Below are 27,182 nucleotides of genomic sequence, written 5' to 3'. Positions count from 1 at the left end.
GACTGTTGTAGGATTTCAAAATCCTCAGGAATCATTGGATTCTGAGACATGATAAGACTGTTGTAGGACTTCAAAACCCTCATGAATTATTGCATTTTTTGAGATATGATGAGACTGTTGTAGGGCTTGAAAAGCCTCAGGAAATCATTGGATTTTCTGAGAAGAAATAAGACTATTGTAGGACTTCAAAATGTGCTGGAATCTTTGGATTCCCTAACACATAAAAAGACTGTTGCAGGACTTCAAAAACTTTGCGGGGATCATTGGACTCCCTGACATGTGAAGCAATGGACAGTAGATTGGTTTTGGATTATCTCTTGGCTGCTAAAGAAGGCATATGTGTGACTGTTTTTTACATATCCTCCTTCTAGGACTTCTGGAAATCTTTTACAATACCATGTTGATTCATATTGTTTGTTATATCACTACTGGCATGTACAATTCATGTTTGTTGCACTACATTGAGCCTGCACTGGTTGTGGAGAGAGTCATCATTGATAGCCTGTGTTTTATGCTATGTGCTTGTGTAATACCTTCCATGCTGATAGGTTTGTGCATACCTGTTTCTAATAAGACCCTTCAGCCCAGAAACCTGCTAGCAATCTCCACTTTCCTTTGGTGTTTTTCATCTCCCTTCCTGATATGTCAGGGAGGGCGTGATAATCTCCTTTTTAGTGCTTTCACCTCCCTTCCTGAGAAGTGTGGGGGGGTGTGTGTGATCACTTCTTTTTTGGTATTTTCATCTCCTTATCTGAGAAATCAGGGAGGGCATGACCACCTGTGTTCTAAAACAAAAGAAAGCGGGAGATGTAGAGGAGGTGAAACTCTGAGTCTTTGCACTGAGGTGGGTTCTAGCACTTAAGGCTAATTATCGATTGGACAATACTCTATCGCATGTGCTTGGGAAATGGCCCTTCCTACTATCCTGTGCTGGCTCAATAATTGGTGTATACAGAGAATTGTAGGAGGGACTAGGGGGTGGAGTAAGACTAGCCAGGGTCATACTCTGGGCGGGAGACAAAGAAGGAAAGTGTGTTGTGGAGATTCTGCTTCCATCCAATTCAATTCTACCCATAAAGACTTAAGAATAAAGACTTAAGGACTTTTGCTTATCCTGACTCCGCCTGATTCTAAGGTATCCAGGGTGCTAATGTGGTCATCACGCTTTTTAAATCTCAGTGAAAACTGGAAGAGATTTAATTACTTTTTTCTGTTAGAAACTCTAGTTCACTTTTTTTGCTTTCCATTCTTTCTGCAGTATTCTAAAGAAACAAGAGACTTTACTATAAGCATATGGGTTGATAATAGACATATTGACTTCTTTTTAAAATTTTCTTCTGAGAACTTCCCAGTATTTGTACAGTATATCTGTTCCTTCCTTCCTTCCTTCCTTCCTTCCTTCCTTCCTTCCTTCCTTCCTTCCTTCCTTCCTTCATTCCTTCTTCCTTCTTCTTTCCTTCCTTCCTTCCTTCCTTCCTTCCTTCCTTCCTTCCTTCCTTCCTTCCTTCCCTCCCTCCCTCTTTCCTTCCTTCCCTTCCTCCCTTCCTCCCTTCCTCCTTCCTTCCTTCCCTCCCTCCCTCCCTCCTTCCTTCCTTTATCTTTTCCTTCATTCGTTACTTTTCTCTCCCTTTTCTTATCTTTCCTGTTACTTTTTACCATCTTTACCTATTCTTTATTGATATTCTTTTCTTTCTCCTCCTCTTCTCATCCTTCTTATCCTATATTAAAAAAAATATATATTTATGATTTTTTGTTTCTTTGTTTTTACTTTTATAGGTCAAGATATCATCCCACACACACACATTGTTATTTGCCAATGTTCCAGCTGATAGTTACCCCAGAAACAGCTCTTGCTGATGAGCCATTGTACATCAGAGCAACTGGACTTAACCCTTTTCAGATGGTAACCTTCAAAGCATCACTGACAGATGAAAAAGGGAAGCTCTTCCAGTCTCGAGCCTTCTATAAAGCTGATGAGGATGGCAGTGTTAACCTAGAAAAAGCAGCTGCTCTTGGGGGTGACTATATGGGCATCCATCCCATGGGTCTCTTTTGGTCCTTGAAGCCTGTGAATCCATTTCGGCGACTATTGAAGCAGGATGTAATGAACAGCCCCTTTTACATACAACTTGACCTCTATGATTCCGTTGTCTTGGAGGATTCTCCTGAGGTTCAACCAAAAGCTAGCCAGGTGATAGAACGTTGGTTCTCAAGCCCTGGGCTACAGCGGATCCCAATTAGAGAAGGCAGAGTTCGAGGAGCCTTTTTTCTCCCTCCAGGTGGGATTACATTTTTTTTTTTTTATTTGTGCATTGATGGTTTTGAAGGCTTTCAGGGAATAATAATAATAATAATGATAATCTCTTTATTAGAAACATAGTCAATATTTTCTAATGAATAGAACACTGATCTTGATAAGAGTTAAAACAACAATAACAACAAAAACAAAATAAATGATTCAACAGCAACCCAAAACTTTTATTAGAGACTTGGGAAGTAAAAAAAAATCAGAGACAGAGAATTCCCAAATAAAGAAGATATGGGAGATTTCTGGTTCTCTATATGGTTGAAAGAAACCTAAACTAAACTAAAATACAAATTCGATCAAATAGGAAGCAGAAAACATGTGCAGATGATCTGAGAAATGAAAAAAGTTACTTCAAGGGTACTTGTTGTTTCATTGTTTCAGTTGTGTCCAACTCTTTGTGACTAATCTTGTTTGGGGTTTTCTTGGCAAAGATACTGGAGTGTTTTGCCATTTTCTTTTTCAAATCACTTTACAGATAAGGAAATTGAGGAAAACAGGGCTAAGTGACTTTTTCAGAATCACACAAGCAGTAAGTATATAAGGCCAAATTTAAACTCAGTAAGATGGTACTGGTTCTGTTCTGGTACTTTATCCATTCTATCCATTGTGCTACCCAATTGTCCCCTGAGTATATGATGGTCACATGAAAAGCTTCTGTATTTAAAATGTGCTACCAACAATTTCCTTCCTCAAGGGAGACAGTTTGAACTCATTATGATTCTTCCTATATTTATGCAATTATCATGTGTGACAATGACAATGAAGGCTAGAACCTGAAGCATTCAAGCTTTAAACCAAGAGAAGAGTATGATAGCCACAAATAGTTGGTCTCTTTCAGATAGGTCATGTGTGTGACTGAATGTATTAAGAGATTTACTGGCACATTGAACTCAAAACTGAATGGGAAGCCAACATTTAAATCAATTAACCAATGGTAGCCCTTGGAATGCTAAAGTTAGTCATAAAAAATTTGTATAATATTAATGATGCCTAAGCTCCATCATCATAAGGCAGCTATCCAACAATTATTACTTCCTAAGCAAAAAAGCAAAAAGAAGATTGAAACTTCTTAAAGTACATGACAAATGGGTTAAAAGCCTGCAAAAATACTTTGAAATGATCTTATATCATTTCCTTAAGTAATAACAGAAGGTCAAAGAGATACACGCCAATAGATTTGTTGAATTAACTCAGTGCTGGGGATGAAACTTCGAAAATAGCTAAGATAAGAATCAAAGGGCCATCCCCAAGCAATATCTGTATCTGCTTAGCCATTAATGCTTTCCAGGGAAGTAATGAAACATTTTCTAAGTCATGGAGTTTTGGAAATGAAGGGTTTATGATGGCAATTCAGGATCAGGTCATTATCCCAAGAAGTTATAGAAAAGATTATCTTTAAGGAGTTTGGGCTTAACAGTCAACATAGATTATGTAAGGAAGTGGCAGAAACTGCAACATGGAAAGTTATAAATATCTAGCGGACATGAAGTAATGGTTCGAATTATATATCCAAAAGCACATTCTCTTTCATGAATTGACATGACAAATCTCTATCTTACAAATTTAAATATCAAAATATCTGGAGAAATCTACCAATAAACTGAACTAGAACTGGACTTAATAGCCTAAATTGTTGCTCATAGTTGCCCAAAAATGACACTGATTAATTAGCAAAAATGTAAGAGCAACATTTTTTTTTAAATTAAAGTTTTTTATTTACAAAACATATGCATGGGTAATTCATCATTGACCCTTGCAAAGCCTTCTGTTCCAAATTATCCCCTTCTTCCTCCCATTCCCTCCCTTAGATTGCAGGTAGTCCAATACATGTTAAATATGTTAAAATGTATGTTAAATCCAATATTCATATACATATTTATACAGTTATCTTGCTATATGAGAAAAATTGGATCAAGGAGGAAAAAAAACTGGGAAAGAAAACGGAATGCAAGCAAACAACAACAGAAAGAGTGAGAATGCTATGTCGTGATCCACACTCACCTCCCATGGTCCTAAGAGCAACATTTAAAATAGTTGTCACCATACCAAATGCCTCTAATTTCCAAGCTTTATAAGATGAAAAGCTTTTAAAAGAAAGACTTAGAGGAGCTATGCAGCTAGATGGGGCAGGGGATAGAGTGCTAGGCCTGACATCAAGAAGACTCATGTTCTTGAGTTCACATCTAGCTCCAGACCCTTACTGGACAAGTGTGTGACCCTAGGCAAGTCACTTTACCCTGTCTTCCTCTGTTTCCTCATCTGTAAAATGATTTAGAGAAAGAAATGACATACCACTCTAGTATCTTTGCCAAGAAAACCCCAAATGGTAGCCCAAAAAGTCAGCTATGACTGAACAATCACAACAATAACAACAAACCTGCAGGAGGAAAAATTGGGATGATCCCACTTATCCTGTATGCTGTTGGAATTACACTGAGGATGGTTTCAATGAATTCATAGAGGATGAATTTATATCATAATATTTTTATTTCAATATAAAAATGAATTATTTTTATCTATTTCTGCAATCATGTAGGACATTAAATATAAAAGAAATTTAGTTCAATAGTGAATTTTATCAGAATCCTTTCTATCTGAGCTCCTTCTAAAAAAGATGAAAAGAATGAAAAAATCCTAACAAAGATGAAATGATGCTGCTGCTGTTAATAATAACCTACTAAAATACAATCCATTGAGTGGGTAGGATTATTAAAAAATGGAATTCTAAGAAGGGTGAAATATTGTGGATGCTCTGTATGCCAAAGACCAACATAGTTTCTGTGAAAGTCTATGAGGAATTGAGACACATTGACTAACTGGGCTTTGGTATTACCACTACTTAGGTTAGTACCAGCCTGTATGATGAAATTGATTCTATGAATTTAGAAGTATATAAGGTGGCATAGATGGCAGAGTTACAGACATTGTGATAATCAGCTTCAAGTGTAATGCAATGGAGAAAGAGGTACTTTTTTTTTCTTTTTACATACCAGGAAAACAGGATACATCAGAATAAATCAGAAACACCAGATGTATCTTATGTTAGAACTATGTGTTAATCACTGAGGCAGACAAACTCACCAATACAAATGAAATCTGTTATACTTTCGTTATGTACAAATACTCTTATCTCTATTGGAAATAGATCTTACTTGATGCTTTTCATCAATTATATCCTCTGTTTGGAGTTACAATATGTATTTGGTTATCAGTGAAGGGTAATCTTAAAAAATAACTTCAGGAGAGGATGGTGGGAAATGCTCTCCAGATTTTCCCCCCACAGACAAAACAAAATTGTTCCTCAAGGTGAATGTAGGTGGACGTAAAACAAATAAGACTTTGAGCAAAACTGGGGTCCTCTTGGGAGAATGGGAGAAGACCTGAAGAAAGATGGAGGTTTGGACCCCATGAAGTCTAAACATCTTCAGGCTAGCTCCTGTGAAACAGCAATCAGGGAGCCCAGGGAATAGCTAGATTAGAGGTAGCCTCAGCCCCAACCAAGGGAACATTTACCTCCTGGGCAGGGATGGTGTCAGGATTCAGGGGTCAGAGTCTAGGAAGAATGAACTTAGATGTGGCCCTGGTTGAGAAGGTATAGAGACAAATATATTCATGCTTAACGCATAAATATATTCATGCTTAACTATAGCCTGCTTGGGAGAGAAAGGGGAGGAAGATTATTATATATGCTTTCTTGAAATGGTAATTTATCATTACATATTTTGAATTCCTTTGTATGTTTTGCTGTGCACATGACATTTTTTCTTCTTTTTCTATTTTTTTTTTTTTTTACTATTTTCTATTTAAATTAAAAAATAGAAATAACTTCATTCTTTTTTTTTTTTAATAACTTTTTATTGCCAGAACCCATGCCACGGTAATTTTTTACATCATTACCCCTTGCACTCACTTCTGTTCCGATTTTTCCCTTTCCTCCCCCAACCCCCTCCCCCAGATGGCAAGCAGTCCTATACATGTTAAATAGGTTACAGTATATCTTAGATACAATATATGTGTGTAGAACCGAACAGTTCTTTTGTTACTCAGGGAGAATTGGATTCAGAAGATATAAATAATCCAGGAGGAAAAACAAAAATGCAAGCAGTTTTACATTCATTTCCTAGTGTTCTTTCTTTGGGTGTAGCTGCTTCTGTCCATCCTTGATCAATTGAAACTGAGTTAGATCTTCTCTTTGTTGAAGAAATCCACTTCTATCAGAATACATCCTCATACAGTATCGTTGTTGAGGTATATAGTGATCTCCTGGTTCTGCTCATTTCACTCATCAACAGTTCATGTAAGTCTCACCAGTCTTCTCGGTATTCATCCTGCTGGTCATTTCTTATAGAACTATAATATTCCATAACATTCATATACCACAGTTTACTCAACCATTCTCCAATTGATGGGCATCCATTCAATTTCCAGCTTTTAGCCACTACAAAGAGGGCTGCCACAAACATTTTGTCACATACAGGTCCCTTTCCCTTCTTTAGTATCTCTTGGGGTATAAGCCCAGTAGAAACACTGCTGGATCAAAGGGTATGCATAGTTTGATAACTTTTTGGGCAAAGTTCCAAATTGCTCTCCAGCATGGCTGGATGTGTTAATAACTTCATTCTTAAACTCATATATGGTGAGGAAAAATTGAAAATAGATGAGGTCCTTAAATCTAAAGCACATGGAAGTGTTGGACATTTATATTTAATACAAACTGCTACAGTGCTACATAATAATAAAATGGATGACAAAAATAATGCCATGACTTTAACAATTTAGAAAAGGAGGTAGTAATGTAGAATGGAATTTCAATATGCCTTTTAGTTTAATGGCACAAATCCAATGAGTAAAACAATCATACCAAAAGAGAATGATTTTTTTAAAAGATGGGATATCTTATATCTATCATAAATAAACATGACATTCTATGCTATGTGATAAAGGGTGCAAAGATATTTCAGGTTTGCCACATGAGTATATGCTATAGCTGTTATTTAAGAGTCAGAGGGGAAAAAAATGAAACCATCACTTATTAAGTGCCTATTATATGCCAGGGATTGTGCTATATGTTTTGCAAATACTATTTCATTTGATCCTCACAACATCCCTGGAAGATAAATTTTATTATTCTCTTCATTTCATGGTTGAGGAAATTCAGGAAGACAGAGAATTAAGTGACTTGAGTAGAACCACCTAATTAGTTAATTGTCTGTCACTGGATTTGAACTCAAGTCTTCCTGACTACCAGGACCAGTAATAATAAGGATATTACATTACATTCTGTAATAATACAGGATATTTTTATTATATCCTGTTTGTAACTGAATGGTAAAAGTAGAACTATCTAGATAAATTCCTAAGGACAAATGTCAAATACCATTATGGCAGAAGTGGCTTGAGAAAACCATTGAAAATGTATGGAAAGACTTTTAAAAATTATTTTAATGATTATCTGAACATATATCACTCAAAGGCACCAAAAAAATAAACATAACAAAATGGAATCTGGATAATCAAAATATCAGAAATTCTTTACAAGTTTAATCAGCAATTCAAAGGGATAGCCCAAAACTTAAGGTGATAGTAGAAGTCAAAGCAGCACCGAAAACAAAACAAAAAAACAAAATAAAGAATCCAGCTTTAATTCAAAATTACATTTTGGGAATTGAGAAGCAGACATTTGAGGAAAGAGAGAAAACCCAATGATGGAGGATCTGGGAAACATTTTTGATCATAGCTGTGTTCATAAATGTTGAATCAAATGTGAAAAAGAAAACCTATGTGCTATTAACATAATGAATGAGAGAATAATTGTGGTTTCCTTCCTTATCTCTTTTAATTAAATGTATTTTTGCTTTTGCTTGATCTGAGATCAGGATTACTACCCTTGCTTTTTTTTTTTTTTTTTTACTTCAGCTGAAGCATGATAGATTCTGCTCCAACCTTTTATCTTTACTCTGTATGTATCACTTTGCTTTAAATATAGTTTCTTGTAAACAACATATTATAGGAATCTGGCTTTTAGTCCAGTCTGGTATCTGCTTCCACTTTATGAGACAGTTCATCCCATTCACATTTATGGTTAAAATTACTATTTCCTGCCATCTTGTTTTCTCCAAGTTATACTTTTCTCTTCCCTTTCCCTCTTTCCTTCTCCTAAATATTTTGCTTCTGACCACCACCTCCCTCAAACAGCCCTCCCCTATTACAGCTCTTCCCCCTTTCTTATACCTTTCCCTTTCTATTTCTGTTATTTCTATTAGCCTCCCCCTTTCTTTTCCCCTTTCCCTTTCTACTTCCTTATAGGATGAGATAAGTTTCTCTATGAAGTTAAATATATCTGATATTTTGATATTCTCTCTTTGAGCCAAATCTGATGAGAGTAAGATTTACACAAGGTCATCTTCCCCTTCTTTCCCTTAATTGTAATATTTTTTTTTTTTGCCTCTTTATGAGATGTAATTTACCCCATTTTTAATTCCATTTTCTTTTTCAAGTAGAATCCCCTTTCCACCTCTATTTTTTAAAAATATCATCACAATAAAATCAAAGTATACCTGCACCCTCTAAGTATACCCAAAACAGCGATACAGATCTCAAAAAGATATCATTTTCTCATGTAAGGATGCAAAATTTTTAGCTTTTAAAAGCAAGTTATTTTTTCCTTTCCTTTTTACCTTTTTATGCTTCTCTTCAGTTCTGTATTTGAAGATCAAATTTTCTGTCCAGCTCTGGTCTTCTCATGAAAAATAAATGAAAATCCCCTATTTCATTGAATATCTATCTTTCCTCCTGAAAGATAATGCTTAATTTTGCTGGATAGTCAATTCTTGCCGTCAATCCAAGTTCCTTTGCCTTTTAGAAAATCATATTCCACACCCTTTGATTCTTTAAAGTGGAAGCTGGTAGATCCTAGGTAATCCCGATTGTGACTCTTTGATAATTGAATTGTTTCTTTCTGGCTGTTTGCAATATTTTCTCTTTGATCTGAGAATTCTGAAATTTAGCTACAATATTTCTTGGAGTTTTCATTTTGGGGGTCTCTTTCAGGAGATGACTGGTGAATTCTCTCAATGGCTATTTTACCCCCCTGTTCTAGGCCACAAGGCAATTCCTTGATGATTTTCTGAAAAATGATATCTAGGAGATTGTTGTTAATGTTTTTTTTTTTTTTTTTTTTTTTTTTTTCTTTTTTACAGCATGGTTTTCAGGAGTTTAATAATAATTAGATTGTCTTTCCTAGATCAGTTTTCCAGGGTATTTTGCATTTTCTTCTATTTTTTATTTATTTATTTATTTTTATTTTGTTTGACTGGTTCTTTTTTAATTTTTTAAAGCTTTTTGTTTACAAAAGATATGTATGGATAACTTTTCATATTTGATTGATCCTTGCAAAACCTTCTATTCCCAATTTTTCCCCTCCTTCCCCCCACCCCACCCCTTAGATAGCAGGTAGTACAATACTTGTTAAATATGTTAAAATATATGTTAATACATATATACATATATATATACATATTTATATAAATATATGTATTATACAGTTATCTTGTTGCACAAGAAAAATTGGATCAAGAAGAAAAAAAAACCTGAGAAAGAAAACAAAATGCAAGTAAACAACAGAAAGAATGAAAATGCTATGTTGTGGTCAGCACTCAGTTCTCACAATCCTCTGTCTAGTTGTATATAGCTCTCTTCATCACTGAACAATTGGAACTGGTTTGAATCATATCACTGTTGAAGAGAGCCACATCCATCAGAATTCATCATTGCATAGCCTTGCCATGTATAATGATCTCCTGGTTCTGCTCACTTCACTTAGCATCAGTTTATGTAAGTTTCTCCAAGCCTCTCTGAAATCATCCTGCTGGTCGTTTCTTTCTTTCTTTCTTTTTGTTTAATTGTAACTTTTTCTTCACAGAACATATGCCTGGGTAGTTTTTTTTAATCACAACATTATCCCTTGCACTCACTTCTGTTCCGACTTTTCCCTTTCTTCCCTCCACCCCCTCCCCTACATGGCAAGCAGTCTTATACATGTTAAATATGTTATAGTATATCCTAGATAGAATATATGTGTGCAGAACCGAATAGTTTTCTTGTTGCACAGGAAAAATTGGATTCAGAAGGTAAAAATAAGCTGAGAAGAAAAACAAAAATGTAAACCATTCACCAACCATTCAAATGTAAACCAATGAAATGTAAATTCATTCATTTTCCAGTGTTCCTTCTCTGGATGTATTTCCTTCTGTCCATCATTAATCAATTGGAACTGAATTATATCTTCTCTTTGTTGAAGATATCCATTTCCATCAGAATACATACTCATACAGTATTGTTGTTGAAGTGTATAATGATCTCCTGGTTCTTCTCATTTCACTCAGCATCAGTTCATGTAAGTCTTTCCAAGCCTCTCTGTTTTCATCCTGTTGGTCATTTCTTACAGAACAATAATATTCCATAACATTCATATACCATAATTTATTCAGCCATTCTCCAATTGATGGGCATCTACTCAGTTTTCAGTTTTTTGCCACTACAAAAAGGGCTGCCACAACCATTTTTACACATGTGGGTCCCTTTCCCTTCTTTAAGATCTCTTTGGGAAGAGGCAGAGCCAAGGTAGTGGAGAGGACACATGATTCTTTCTGATCTTCTCCCACGACCCTCAGCTCATTATCCAACCCAGCCTCTGAATTAGTTACATCTCACAACGAGGCAAAGGAAACCGATTATATTTGAAGGAAATGAACATTGTGTGAATCTTACTCTCATCAGATTTAGCTCAAAGAGAAAATATTAGATATATTTGGTTTACAGAGAAACTTCTCTCACCTTATTGAAAAGTAGGAGGGGAAAGGCAAAAAGGGAAGGGGTAGGCTAAATAAAAGGGAAAAGAAAAACAATAGGGAAAAGATATAAGAAAAGGGGAGGGCTGCTTGAGGCAAATGGTGCTTATAAATTAAATATTGGAGAAGAGAAAAAGGGGAAAAGGAAAGAGAAAAGTATAATCTGGGAATAAGATAGCAGGAAATACAGAATTTGTAGTTTTAACCATTTTTGTGAATGGGGTGAAACTGTCCCATAAAGTGTAAGTGGATAGAAGACTGTATTAAGAGCCAGAATCCTACAACATGTTGTTTGCAAGAAATACATTTAGAGCAGAGTGATACATACAGAGTAAAGGTAAAAGGCTGGAGCAGAATCTATTATGCTTCAGGTGAGGTTAAAAAAAAAAAAGCAGGGGTAGCCATCCTGATCTCAGAACAAGTAAAAGCAAAAATTGATCTAATTAAAAGAGATAAAGAAGGAAACTATATCTTGCTAAAGGATACCATAGATAATGAAGCAATATCAATACTAAATATATATGCATCAAGTGGTATAGCCTGGAAATTCCCAAAGGAGAAGTTAAGAGAGCTATAAGAAGAAATAAGACACCAAAACCATAATGGTGGGAGATCTTAACCTCACTCACTCAGAACTAGATAAATCAAACCACAAAATAAAAAAAGAAAGAAGTTTTAAAGAGGTAAATAGAATACTAGAAAAGTTAAGTATGATAGATCTTTGGAGAAAATTGAATGGACACTGAAAGGAGTATACTTTTTTCTCGGCAGTTCATGGAACCTATACAAAAATTTACCATATATTAGGACATAAAGACCTCAAAATCAAATGCAGAAAGGCAGAAATAGTAAATACATTTTTTCGGACCACATTGCAATAAAAATTACACTCAATAAAAAGCCAGGGGAAAATAGACCAAAAAGTCAGTGGAAATTAAATAATTTCATTCTAAAGAATGAATGGGTAAAACAGCAAATCATAGACACAATAATTTTATCCAAGAGAATTATAATAATGAGACAACATACCAAAATTTGTGGGATGCAGTCAAAGTGGGAATAAGGGGAAATTTTATATCTCTAGAAGCTTACTTGCATAAAATAGAGAAAAAGAAGATAATGAACTGGGCTTGCAACTAAAAAAGCTAGAAAAGGAGCAAATTAAAAAACCCCAATCAAATACCATACTTGAAATTCTAAAAATAAAAGGAGAGATTAATAAAAATGAAAGTGAAAAAAACTATTGAATTAATAAATAAAACTAAGAGTTGGTTTTGTGAAAAAAATAACAATAGATAAACCTTTAGTAAATTTGATTAGAAAAAAGGAAAGAGAAAATCAAACTGTTAGTCTTAAAAATGAAAAGGGAGGACTTTCTACCAATGAAGAGGAAATTAGAGCAATAATTAGGACTTTGCCCAACTTTATGCCAATAAATTTGATAACCTAAGTGAAATGCAGGAGTACCTACAAAAACATAAATTATCCAGATTAACAGAAGGGGGAAATAAATTACTTAAATAGTCCCATTTTAGAAAAAGAAATAGAACATGCTATTAATCAACTCCCTAAGAAAAACGCCCAGGACCAGATGGATTTACATGTGAATTCTATTAAACATTTTAAAAATAATTAATTCCAATACTATATAAACTATTTGAAAAAATAGGGAATGGAGGACTCCTACCAAATTACTTTTATGATACAGAGGTGGTATTGATAACTAAACCAGGTAAGATGACAACAGAGAAAAAAAATTATAGAACAATCTCCCCAATGAATATTGATGCAAAAATCTTAAACAACATATTAGCAAAGAGATTAAAGAAAATCATCCCCATATAATACACCATGACCAAGTAGGATTTATACCAGGAAAGCAGAGCTGGTTCAATACTAGGAAAACTATTAGTATAATTGACTATATCAATAACCAAATTAACAAAAACCATATGATTATTTCAGTAAATGCAGAAAAAAGCATTTGATAAAATCCAACACCCATTCCTATTAAAAACATTAGAGAGTATAGGAATAAATGGAATTTTTCTTAAAATAGTAGCATCTAAAGATGACAGGAAAAAATAATGATGAATGTTGGAGGGGATGTGGGAAAACTAGGACATTGATGCATTGTTGGTGGAGTTGTGAATGAATCCAACCATTCTGGAGAGCAGTCTGGAATTATCCCCCCAAAGTTATCAAACTGTGCATACCCTTTGATCCAGCAGTGCTACTACTGGGCTTATATCCCAAAGAGATACTAAAGAAGGGAAAAGGGATCTGTATGTGCCAAAATGTTTGTGACAGCCCTGTTTGTAGTGGCTAGAAACTGGAAAATGAATGAATGCCCATCAATTAGAGAGGTTAGGCAAATTGTGGTATATGGATGTTATGGAATATTGTTATATAAGAAATGACCAGCAGGATGAATACAGGAGAGGCTTGGAGAGACTTACATGAACTGATGCTAAGTGAAATGAGCAGAACCAGGAGATCATTATATACTTCAACAACAATAGTATATGACGCTGTATTCTGATGGAAGTGGATTTCTTTGACAAAGAGAAAATCTAACTCAGTTCCAATTGATCAATGATGGACAGAAGTAGCTACACCCAAAGAAAGAACACTGGGAAATGAATGTAAATTGTTTGCATTTTTGTTTTTCTTCCCGGTTATTTTTACGTTCTAAATCTAATTCTTCCTGTGCAATAAGAGAACTGTTCAGTTCTGCACACATATATTGTATCTAGGATATACTATGACATAGTTAACATGTATAGTACTGCTTGTCCTCTGGGGGAAGGGGTGGATGGAGGGAGGCAAAAAGTCGGAACAGAAGTGAGTGCAAGGGATAACGTTGTAAAAAAAATACCCAGGCATGGGTTCTGTCAATAAAGTTATAATTATTTTTAAAAAATAATTTAAAAAAAGTAGTAGCATCTATTTAAAACCATTAGTAAGTATCATATGTAATGAGGATAAATTGGAAACATTCCCAGTAAGAGCAGGAGTGAAACAAGGTTGCCCACTAAAACCATTAATATTCAATATTGTATTAGAAATGCTAGCTTAGGCAATAAGAGAAGAAATAGAAATGAAAGGAATTAGAGTAGGTAATGAGGAAACCAAATTATCATGTCACCCTTTGCAGATGATATGATGGTATACTTAGAGAACCCTAGGGAATCAACTAAAAAGCCATTAATAATCCACAACTTTAGGAAATTTGCAGGCTGCAAAATAAATCTACATAAATCATCATCCTTTTTATACGTCATTAACAAAATCCAACAGCAAGAGATACAAAGAGAAATTCCATTCAAAATAAGTGTCGATAGAATAAAATATTTGGGAATCTATCTGCCAAGGGAAAGTCAGGAACTATATGAGCAAAACTACAAAATACTTTCCATACAAATAAAGTCAGATCTAAGTAACTGGAAAAATATCAAGTGCTCTTGGATAGGTTGAGCAAACATAATAAAAATGACAATACTACCTAAATTAACATATTTATTTAGTGCTATACCAGTCAGATTCCCAAGAAACTATTTTACTGACCTAGAAAAAAAAAACAACAAAATTCGTCTGGAAGAACAAAAGGTCAATAATTTCAAGGGAATTAATAGAAAAAAAAAAGTAAATGAAGGTGGCCTCGCTGTATCAGATCTAAAACTATATTGTAACGCAGCGGTCATCAAAACCATTTGGTACTGGCTAAGAAACAGAATAGTTCATCAGTGGAATAGGTTAGGTTCACAGGACAAAATAGTTAATAACTTTAGCAATCTAGTGTTTGAAAATGCAAAGACTCCAGCTTTGGGGAGAAGAATTCACTATTTGATTAAAACTACTAGTATGGCAGAAACTAGTCATTGACCCACACTCAACACCGTATACCAGGATAAGGTCAAAATGGGTTCATGATCTAGACATAAAGAATGATATTATAAAGAAATTAGAAGAACAGAGGATAGTTACCTCTCAGACCTGTGGAGGAAGAAGAAATCTGTGACCAAAGAAGAACTGAAGTTAATTATTGATCACGAAATAGATAATTTTGATTATATTAAGTTAAAAAGTTTTTTGCACAAAAACAAAACAAAACAAACAAAAAAAAAAAACTAATGCAGACAAGATTAGAAGGGAAGCAACAAACTTGGAAAACATTTTTTTATTCATAGGTTCTGATAAAGGCCTCGTGTCTAAAATATAGAGAGAATAGACTCAAATTTATAAGAAATTAAGCCATTCTCTTATTGATAAGTGGTCATAGGATATGAATAGACAATTTTCAAATTAAGAAATTGAAACTATTTGTAGTCATATGAAAAGGTGCTTCAAATCACTATTGATCAGAGAAATGCAAATTAAGACTACTCTGAGATACCACTACACACCTCTTGAGATTGACTAAAATGACAGAAAAAGACAATGACAAATTTTAGAGGTGATGTGGGAAAATGGGACACTGATACATTGTTAGTGGAATTATGAATGGATCCAACCATTCTGGAGAGCAATTTAGAACTAGACTCAAAAAGTTATCGGACTGTGCATACCCTTTGACCCAGCAGTGTTCCTACTGGGTTTATATCCCAAAGATATCTTAAAGGAGGGAAAGGGACCCACATGTGGAAAAATTTTTGTGGCAGCTCTTTTTGTAGTGGCAAGAAAATGGAAACTGAATGGATGCCCATCAATTGAAGAATGGCTAAATAAATTATAGTATATGAATGTTATGGAATATTATTGTTGTATAAGAAACAGCCAGCAGGATAATTTTAGAGAGGCCTGGAGAGACTTACATGAACTGATGTTGAGTGAAATGAGCATAACCAGGAGATCATTATACATGGCAACAATAAGACTATACAATGATCAATTCTGATGGATGTGGCTCTCTTCAACAATGAGATGATACAAACCAGTTCAAATTGTTCAGTAATGAAGAGAGCCATCTACACCCAGAGAGAGGCCTGTGGGAACTGATTGTGGACCACAACATAGCATTTTCACTCTTTTCTGTTGTTGTTTGCTTGCATTTTGTTTTCTTTCTCAAGTTTTTTTTCCTTCTTGATTCGATTTTTCTTGTGCAGCAAGGTAACAGTATAAATGTGAGTGTGTGTGTGTGTGTGTGTGTGTGTGTGTGTGTGTGTATGCGTATGCATGGGATTTAACATATATTTATTTAACATATTGAACATGTATTGGACTACCTGCCATTAGGGAAGTGGGTGGAGGGAAGGAGGGGAAAATTTGTAACAGAAGGTTTTGCAAGTGTCAGTATTAAAAAATTACCCATGCACATGTTTTGTAAATAAAAAGCTTTAATAAAAAAAATTACCATTTCTTCAATTATTTAAAAAAATTCTTAGAAAGTGACCATAAGGATTTACCAAACCAGTTAAGGGGTTTCTGACAGAAAAAATAGTGTTAAGAACCTTTGATCCAGAACAAAAAACCTCTAATGCATTATTAGTGAAACATGAAACTCATCCCCAAGACAACTATAGAAAGATGAACATTTCTGCATCAAAAAAGAAGGGAACTGATATTCTCAGAACTCATGATAGGAAAAAAATCCACATAAATAAAATTTGTAACAAATAGATTCTACTTTACTAAGCAATAGGAATGACCAATAAAGGTACATGCTATTGATATTGTCAAATGTAACTGAAAGTTTATCTCCATATGCAATTAGAAACCTAGAAGGCTTAGACACTTAGAAGGTGTCTAAGATCCACCAGAGGGTGGTATTCATATGATCTCAACTGAAAATACATGGACATTGATGTGAAAAACTATTTGAATCATGTGGACTTGTATATCAAAATGATAGAGCTTAGTATATATATATAAAACATTATTCACAAAAATTTAAAAGCAATGATTTTTAATAAATATCTCCCTAAATAGAATGAAAAAATTTCAAAAATGCAAATACAGAGCCTTGGAAGGAATTAAGACCATGTAGAAGATGTCATCCTTTCAGACCAATCCCCATTAAGTTTAGGTAAAGATGCATTCAGTCAGTCTGTGGAAGATGAACTTATAACCCAATATTTTTATTCAATTATGAAAAAGCCATTTTATTTACCTTTAAAGTTATTCACAGAATATTAAATAGAAAAGAAAAATTAAGACATCAACTTGTCCTTGGATAATTTCTATCTGAACTCAAAAAAAGGGCTAAAAACATTATAATAAAATTGACACTATTGCTATTAATACCACCGTCACTACTACTACTACTACTACTACTACTACTACTACTAATGACAATAACAATAAAGGTAATGATGATGATAATATAATAACAACAGTGATCTCAGAACTTTCCATTTTTCAATAATTTTAAACAAGGATATTGAATTGGTAGGTGTGAGGAATGTAGCTGATCTTGATTTTTAGAAGGCATTTGATAAAAGTATTTCGTACTATTCTTATAGAGAAGCTGGAGTCACATGAACTAAATTATCATACAATGAAATGAATTTTTAATTGGTTGTAAGACTACAATCTAAGAGTTATTTCTGTTTCAATGTTTTTTCCTTCCCCACCCTAGAGATGGCCAACATTAGACACAAATAGGTGTGTGTGTGTGTGTGTGTGTGTGTGTGTGTGTGTTTCTCTGTTTCAGTTCTTTCTCTGGATGCAGATAGGGCCTTTTTTCATATGTCCATTATAGTTAATATGTGTATTTATAAGTAAAAAAACTCTTATTTGCCATTCATTTTAAACTACCCCCAATTTTTTTTTTACATTGTTATCTACCTTTGCCTAGCAAATCTTTTTCTTGTTCTCTTTGTCATTGCTCCTTGGTTTGCTTTTTGTCTTAGGAGAAGGCCCTTTCCCAGGGGTAATTGATTTATTTGGTGGAATTGGTGGCCTGGTTGAATTTCGAGCCAGTCTTTTGGCAAGCCATGGTTTTGGTGTATTGGCTTTGGCCTATTTTGCCTATGAAGACCTACCCAGCAACTTAGTGGAAGTAGACCTGGAATATTTTGAGGAAGCTGCCAATATGTTGATGCACCACCCAAAGGTATTTTCACAATTTACAGACAATGTTTTGAGTCACTAATCTGAATCCTGAATTGGAACAAATTTGTTGGGTACCCACTGAGTCAGAATCCCTCAAGAGCTCTTTCAGAAATCAGTTTCAAAGCTGAAAAAGGCCTTAAACATTTTTTTAGTTATATTTACTTAGTATTTAGTTAGTTACTCTGAAATTACTATGGCTGAAATTATATCTAGACAATGATGCTTAACTCATTCATACACAAAAGATAGAGAGAATTGTGCCTTTTGTTCTTTTGGGCTATGATCTATGCAGGCCCCATGATGTTGAATTTATAATTATTGTTAGAAGGTTGGCTTTGCCTGGACTAGAGGTTCCTCATTTTTCTTTAGTTGTCTTATGAGATCTATGAATGCCATCTCAGCATATGTTTTTTTTTTTTTTTTAAATAATGAAAGGAAGAGCTAAATTTTAATGATTAGCACAATGTAGTTTTTTTTTTCCTTATTCAATTTCAAGAATTTCCTTATCTGCTAGGTTAAGAACAATTGTTATAGGTAATAACCTGTGAATAGTGAGAGTTGCGTTTTATATTGAAGTAGAAAAAAGCAGACTGGTATATAACCACTGGTGCCACTCTGACATAGGCCAGATATATTTTAGTCAGTGAAGAGGAACAGTTGGGTTAGTACACTCTTTTTGATCTTATTGGTTCCTCTTTCTAGATCTCCACTCATCACTGGCTGCAAAGTCGATGAGACTGTCTCCTAAGTGTAAGGTCACACAACCACCTTTCCTACTATGATTCAGAGCATGTTACAGTGGAAAGAACACTGGATTTAGAATCCAAAGACCTGTCTTCATATCCTGCCTCTCATTTATCCCCCACTCAACCTCTGTAAAAAGAAAGGGACTAGATCTGAAGATTGGCAAAGGTCTCTTCTAACTCTAATATTGTGAGGATCCTAGAATCCCCCAATTCTTTATGCTCCTTAGCCTTCATTTTTGTGCAATACTTTCATCAGCATAAAAAAAAGACAAACTGTTTTCCAGAGGCAACATGGTGTACTAGCATGCTGGACAAGAGTCGGGAAGACTGGTCCAAATCTTTCCCGTGGTGTTTAGTTGCAAGTCACCAACCTTCCATGTGCCATGGGCAACCACCCAGCTCTTATAATTATGGAATCATAGCTTGAAATCTGGAAAAGGAAGGGCAAGAGAAGGCAATGTGCGTTCATATAGTAGTTCCTACTTTAGCTAGACACTGCAGTAAATACTTTACAAATATCTCATTGGCTTTTCACAACAAGTGAATAAAATAGATGCTGTTATCTCCATTTTATAGTTGGTACAACTAACACAAACATCAACTAAATGATTTCCTCAGGATGACACAGCTAGGGAGTATCTGAAGCTGAATTTGACCACAGGCCTTGCTGATTCCAGGTTCAGTGATCTATCTATTGCTACATGCATACATAGCAAGGGTCAGAGATGGGATTTGAACCAGGCCCTTTGACGCCAAAGCCAGTAGAAGTTGTTGCTTGAATTGGTGGAAAGACATTATAGCTGTCTAATTAGTGTATGGTGCTATATGTGTGACCATGTTCATGACATGTCAAAATTTTTAGTGATTACTAAGTTTCAGTAGCTTAATAATGCACTAATACTTTTGGAATCCTCTGCATAGTGAATTTCTCAGTCAACAATCATTTATTGAGGGCCTATCTATCAGGAACATGCCTAGGTGCTGGTGTTACAAAGATGCAATTGATGTTGTCACTGCTCTTGTGAAACATATTCTTTTGGGGAAGATATAATGTATATACATATGTACATGCATTTACTAAAGAAATGCAAAATAAATTTGATAACCAAGATCCCTGCCCAATAAAATGATTGTCAATGCTTGTTTCAAAAGGCCTAGAACATCCAGAATTCTTTCAATAGATATTACCAAATTTATACTTCCCCAAGTTTCTAAGTAAAGTTAAAGTCAATTCACTTTAGTTTTAAAAATATATACTGTATTGTAAGTGTATTTATGTGTGCGAAGAGTATATTTGTGACAAGGGATAGGCTGTCACAACATAAATTGTGATTTTTCTGCTGCTATTTTCAAAAGGTTGAGGAGGAATAATTGTTAGTCTCAGAATGAACTCTAGGGGAAAGGCAGGGTCAGTTATTTGAATAATCAAATGACTCCTCCTGGTCAGGATGGTTTATATCCATCCATCTTTCCCCCAGATTTTAGGGTGGTCTTCTTTGTAAAGAAGAGATATTCTAACTGGGTTCTTCCTTCCCTATCCTTTATTCCTCTTTGGTATCTTTCAGATCCACAAATCGGGGATTGGGGTGATCTCAGTATGTAAAGGTGCAGAGATTGGGCTGGCCATGGCAGTGCATCTGAAACAAATTATAGCCACCATCTGTATCAATGGGACCAATGCCATCCATGAGACTCAGTGCAAATACAGGGATCTTGTCATCAATCCTATCCCCCACCAGAAGGAGTACATTCAGATACATGTATCAGGGGCAGTAAATTTTCGTCACATCAAGGGAGACCCTCAAGCTGAAGTCAACCAACAGAGTGTCCTTCAGGTAGAAAAGGCCCAAGGCCATATTTTATTCATTGTAGGAGAGAAAGATGAATGTCTCAATAGCAAAGCTTATGCTGAACAAGCAATGGAACAGCTGAGGAGACATGGCAGAAGCAATGGGACTCTGCTTTTCTACCCTGGCGCTGGCCACCTGATAGAGCCTCCCTATTCCCCATTGTGCTTTGCTTCCTGGAACCCCTTTTTCTCAAGGCCCCTTCTGTGGGGAGGTGATATTGGCTACCATGCAGTAGCCCAGGAACATTCTTGGAGAGAGATCCAGAAATTCCTCAGACACCACCTCACTCCTTCCAGGAGCAAACTCTGAAGAAGAAGATTCTGATGGGAAGAGAAGACCCTTAGAATGGAAGAGGATGGTAGAAAAGATAAATTCATAAAGTGACACTCCATAGTCACTGATAGACCATTTTCTATTTCTCCTTTCCCTTTGAATGTACCTTATCCAACTTCTTTCATTCAATTTGCTCACAAAAATTTTAATTGTTTCCCTCCTTCCCTTCCAAATCATCTTCATTCTGAAAGTATTTTAACTGTACTGAACATCCACTTTTCCTTTTCCAGAGCTGATCTGTAACACAATCAAGAACAGAGTGGGAAGTCTGGAAGTCTGCAGATATGAGGATATGTCATGGGATGTATTTGCAACTTTTGCAAATGCTTAATTGCATCTAAATATATGATGAGATGATCTTTTACAGTTTCTTTATTCCTCTTAAGATTTTTCTTGACTTTTTATTTCATTCCCTTGCCTTTTTTGGCACTTTCTTTATGCTACTACTTCCCCATAAGCAGCTTTCTCTACTTCCTCTGCCTCACTAGCACAAGACAAAGGATTGTCATATTCCTTGTTATTCAGAATCCTTTTTTTGTCAATCATTCTTCCTTCATCACTTACAAACATTTCCTCTTGACCTCCACACCATCCACTTATAGTACCATCTGTACATTATCATTAGCATTGCCAAAAGAACTCCATAACAGTCTTATAATTATCTTCATTGATGATTTCAGCAAGATTTAGAATTTTGAGTCTTTTCTTGGGAAATCTTAATTTTCATTCCATTTTTTCTGTTCCATCACATCTACTTTGTGTCTTCACAAACTTGAATCTTTTTACTATTTTCTATTCTCCAACTCCACCAGCCCACTTCTATCTTTGTCTCCTTGCCTGTTCTGGATATACCTCCATGTAATACCCTGTCTTTCTTGCCCCTTTGACTCTCTCACTTGTCTTCTATGTCAGTCCCCGATTCCAAGACAATATACATTTTTGGGCTACATCTTCCACTTTTTTCTTTGCTCTTATATTTTCAAGTATTGCTAAACAATGTTAAGAAAGCATGCTGACTGGATTGGATCTCCTACAAATTCATACCTTCTAGGTTCCACTGGGCTCTCATTCTTCTTGCTCACCAATCCTTTCATCTTTCTTCAGGTATCTATCGAAATTCTCAGAATTGTTTTTCAGGCCCTCTCTCATCTTTTCGAAGCCTATTACACTGGCCTGTGTACTCTCACTTGATGCCCTTACTTAATATTTGATTAAAAGGATGAAAGTTATCCAAGGTGAGCTCTTTGAAGTTCTCTCTTCTTGGCCTTTAAATTTATATTTTTCACCTGTTCTCCTCTTTTCAATTCACTCAAGGGTAAAAAGGTCTTTCCTTGGACCTCAGTTTCTGATCTGTCACATGAAAAGGTAGGACTTCATGGCCCTTGAACTACCTTCTAGCTCTAGAATTAATGGTTTTATAACCTTGTGGCCTTTTTTGCCAAGTTGCCTTATCTTCCTTCTTCTTGTGGTCTCATTTTTGCTTGTATTAATCTAGAATGTTATTCCCTAAATTAAACTATTTTATTTTCAGCTTGTTCTTTCTAAGCGCTTTTCCTTCTGCCTACAAACTTGAGCCTCTCCTATCTTTTCAAATCCTTTTTAAAATCCTATCTTTTCAAATCCTTTTTAAAAATTTTGACATCACTCTAAAGTTAGTCTCACTTCTGTCTTCCTTCACTGTCTAACTTTAAAGAGTAGTCTACACCAATGTGCTACCTGTACCTCATCATGAGCCATTATTCTTCAACCCCTTGTGACAGGGCTTCTATTCCTATCAGTTGACTGAAACTCTTGTCTCAAAGGACCAGTGATCTTAATCAGCAAATCTGATGACTTTGATAGTGTTGGCTGTCAATGCCTGTATTTATCTATTGTCTCTGTCTCTGTCTATATGTGTTTATGCATATTATGTTCAAATTAAATACAATAGCTAGCATTTACATAGTTCTTGAAAGTGTGCAAAGTGCTTTACAGATATCTCACTTTATTCTCACAAAAGCCTTGGGAAATAGGTGCTTTTATTATCCTCATTTTGGAGATGAGAAAACTGAGGTCTATAGATTCACATAGTAAGATTTGAACTCAGGTCTTTATGACTCTTCTCATTTTCAGAATATCCTACTCTTTTTTTTTCCTTGAACAATCTTTCGCATCTCTACTTATCAAATACCTACTCATCTTTTAGGGATGCAATTCTTAAATGCCATGCCTTCCATGAAAAGTTGCTGATTCCCTCCTTTATATTCCCTGAGTATTTTCCTTTGACTCTATTATGACATTAATCATAAACTCATGTACTATTTCTCCTGGTAAATGCATGAAACCGGAGACTTTGTCTTATAGTTCTTTGTGTCACCTATTCTCTAGTACAGAGTTGATAATTTGATAAATATTTTTTGATTAAAGAATAAATGAAATTGCAACGCGATTATAATGTGACATGTTAACCCTTATTTCTTTTAAATTCAGTAGTAATTTTACATTTTAAATTAAGTATTAATTATTTCATGAAGAAATTTGTACATCATGTTCAACAGATGACCAATAAATGAAAAAAAAAAACTGGGAAAATTTCTGTTTTCATCTACGAATGTGACAAATATTTTACCTCTGCTCATTGTTGTTATAGCATAGCTTTTCGGCTTTGGTATATTTGGAGCATGAGTAATTACAGCTTATAACTTCTGCATGTTAGAAGAGGTCCTGAAATCTGAAATCTGATTCTTGGAGTCAGAAAATCAGAAAATCACATAATGTCAGCATTGGTTGGAATCTCAGTGGTACTGAGTAGCATCCAGCCTTTTCATGAAGACCTTCAATAAAGAGGAATCAAAGCCTCCCAAAGAGCCCATTCCACTTTTGGAAAGCTGTAATGGTTAGAAAGGCCTTCCAAATCTCAATCTCAGGTTAATTTTTCTTTAATCTCCATCCCATTATTCTTAATTTTACCCTCTGGGGCCAAGTGGAACAAGTCTAATTAATCTCTCTTCCATGTGACAACTTTTTAAATACTTGAACACAATTATCATATTCTGTAGGAATCTTTTCTTCTTCATCCTAAACATCTCTAATTCCTTCAACCAGTCTTCATAGGGCATGAATTTGTGTTGACTGCTAAATCATACTGGATGGCAGTGGTAAATGAATAGAGGGAAACTATGGGAACTCTTCAGCCTGGACTTCTATCTCCTACTCAATTGCCTAGAGAATGGCCTCTTTGGGTATAGACATTAAAGACTGTTTCTATTCTATTCCTCTGGATAGGGAGGATACGAAAAGATTTGCCTTTTCAGTGCCCAGCATTAACTTAGCTGAGCTTTCTAAAAGATATGAATGGACAGTTTTGCCACAGGGAATGAAAAACAGCCCTACTCTGTATCAAATGTATGTTGCTGCTGCTCTTACTCCAGTAAGAAAAGCATTTCCAAAAGTTATGTTGTTACATTATATGGATGATATATTTAGATGTGCAAATGTTAGAAGCATGTCTGCAAAAGACCATAGAAACACTAAGATACTACAAATTGTACATAGCTCCAGAAAAAATTCAAAGACATGCTCCTTTTCAATATTTAGGATATGAAGTATACCCTAAGGTGCTTACAGTAGAAAAATTGGCCTTAAGAACAGAGAAGCTAAACACCTTAAATGATTTTCAGAAATTGATAAGAGATATCCAATGGATGCAACCAGTGTTAGGCTTGACTACCTATCAGTTGCAACCATTATATGATATTTTAAGGGGAGATAGTGCTTTAAACTCACCATGCCAGCTTACAAAAGAAGCTCAAGAGGCTTTGAGAGAAGTTGAACTGGCTTTGTCCAATGTGGTTGAAAGAGTCACTCAAAAACCCTTGGAAATATCATTTTTTTCCTACACAAGAGGCACCCACAGCAGTCCTTTATCAAGGAGACAGTGTGATAGAATGGGTGAACCTCCTAGCACAACCAGAACAAAGCCTTACTCCTTATCCAGTGTTATGGGTAGAATTTTATTAAAGGCCATTAAGCGAGCAGTACAATTATTTGAGGCAAGACCTGACAAGATATATACCTTTTATACTAATCCACAAATTAATGTGTGTTGTGAGACCATCCCAGAGTGGCAAATTTTATTAGCCATGGCTCCAAATTTTACACATGGGTCTCCATTAAAAATAACCAGACTATTACATAATTGGCGATGGATTCTTGAAGAAAAGGTTTCTAAAGTTCCTCTTAAAGGACCAACTACAGATGCATCCAAACATAATATCTGCATTGTATACTCTCGTGACTTAACTATAAAGAGTAGTCAGAACTCCTTTTCAATGCACTCAGAAGAACGAATTGTATACAATCATTCTAGCTCTTGTTATTCAGGAGATATAATATCTGATTCGGCCTATTCAGTAGGTATGGTACAAAGAATTGCCACAGCCCAGATAAAGTTTGTAGCCTCTAATATATATCAGCTCTTTAAGAAATTTCAAGAGCAAGTGCGAAAGCATCCAGGTAAGATTTATATCTTGCATGTCCACTCTCATAGTGGACTTCCAGGTCCTATTTTTGATGGTAATTCAAAGCCAGATAGCTTTCTAACTATGTTGGTCAATACTCCTTTATTCCAAGAAGCCCAGGCATCTCATTCTAAATATCATCAAGCTGCTCAAGCTCTACGTTTACAATTTGGAATAACAAGAGAGAAAGCTAGGAGCATAATAAAAGCCTGTACAACTTGCCTTCCTTTCTATGCTCCTACACTGCCTCCAGAGAAGAACCTTCATGGTTTGAGACCCAATGAAATTTGACAAATGGATGTGACCCATTATAGATCTTTGGTCGCCTGTCTTTTATCCACGTTGTGGTAGACATCTTTTCAGGATTCACTTTTGCAATACCAGCAGCAAAAGAGACAGCCTGAGTGGTCACTGAGTTCCTTATTCAAGCATTTTCAATTATGAGTGTGCCTCAAGCAATAAAAACAGATAATGGTCTTGCATATACTTCTAAACATTTTGCACACTTTTGTGCACAGTGTAAGATTTTACACATCACTGGCATACCTTTTAATCCTCAAGGACAGGCAATAGTAGAGAGAGAAACAAAGATAGTAAGATGCTCCTCCAAAAACAAAAGGGGGAGCCACAGGTAACCCTAAAGAACTTCTAAATCTAACCCTTTATACTATTAACTTCTTGATTTTTGACAAAAGATGCACTGGCTCTGGCAGATAGGTTTTATAACCCACCAGAAGGGCAATGTCCAGTGTGAGCAGCTCCACTATCTTTAGATAATCACCAGGTGATGTGGAGAGAACCAGAAAGTGGTGAATGGAAGGGACCAGATAGGCTAACTGCTTGGGGGAGAGGGTTTGCTTGTATCTCTACAGATGGAGAAGGAATCAGATGGGTGCCAACGAGCCATATTCGCCTTGTCCATCTCAGAGAGACGGAGCAGACTCTTGAAACAAAGAAGATGACCCAAGAAACATCGGGTGGTTCCATTGCTGATTGTGCCCACCACTGAAAGAGCGTGGCAGTTATGGAGTTTGACTCATGGACATCGAAAATTGTTGAACTTCAAAACCCTCAGGAATCATTGGATTCTCTGAGACATGATAAGATTGTTGTAGGACTTGAAAATCCTCAGGAATCATTGGATTTTCTGAGAAATGATAAAACTGTTGCAGGACTTCAAAATCTGCTGGAATCATTGGATTCCCTAATACATAAAAGGACTATTGCAGGACTTCAAAAACTTGCAGGGATCATTGGATTCCCTGACATGTGAAGCAATGGACATTAGATTGGTTTTGGACTATTTCTTGGCTGCTGAAGAAGGCATATGTGTGACTTTTGTTTACATACCCTCCTTCTAGGACTTCTGGAAATCTTTTACAATACCATGTTGATTCATATTGTTTGTTATATCACTACTGGCATGTACAATTCATGTTTGTTGCACCACATCAAGCCTGCACTGGTTGTGGAGAGAGTCATCACTGATAGCCTGTGTGTTATGCTATGTGCTTGTATAATACCTCCCATGCTGATGGGTTTGT

The 27,182-nt window shown here is 35.5% G+C and overlaps 1 protein-coding gene across 1 annotated transcript; it reads left to right on the top strand.

Annotated features, from left to right (window-relative positions):
- Positions 1-1,776: 1,776 nt before the first annotated feature.
- LOC100925244 (acyl-coenzyme A amino acid N-acyltransferase 1-like) lies at positions 1,777-24,323 on the top strand. Its single transcript, XM_031961258.1, has 3 exons — positions 1,777-2,279; positions 18,009-18,211; positions 20,522-24,323. Exons 1-3 carry the CDS (start codon positions 1,817-1,819, stop codon positions 21,113-21,115), a joined length of 1,260 nt encoding a protein of 419 aa, XP_031817118.1. The 5' UTR covers positions 1,777-1,816; the 3' UTR covers positions 21,116-24,323.
- The last annotated feature ends 2,859 nt before the right edge of the window (positions 24,324-27,182 follow it).

Source organism: Sarcophilus harrisii, chromosome 1 (assembly GCF_902635505.1).
Source record: "Sarcophilus harrisii chromosome 1, mSarHar1.11, whole genome shotgun sequence".
Taxonomy (NCBI): Eukaryota; Metazoa; Chordata; class Mammalia; order Dasyuromorphia; family Dasyuridae; genus Sarcophilus; species Sarcophilus harrisii.
This window is presented reverse-complemented; position numbering and strand designations above follow the sequence as displayed.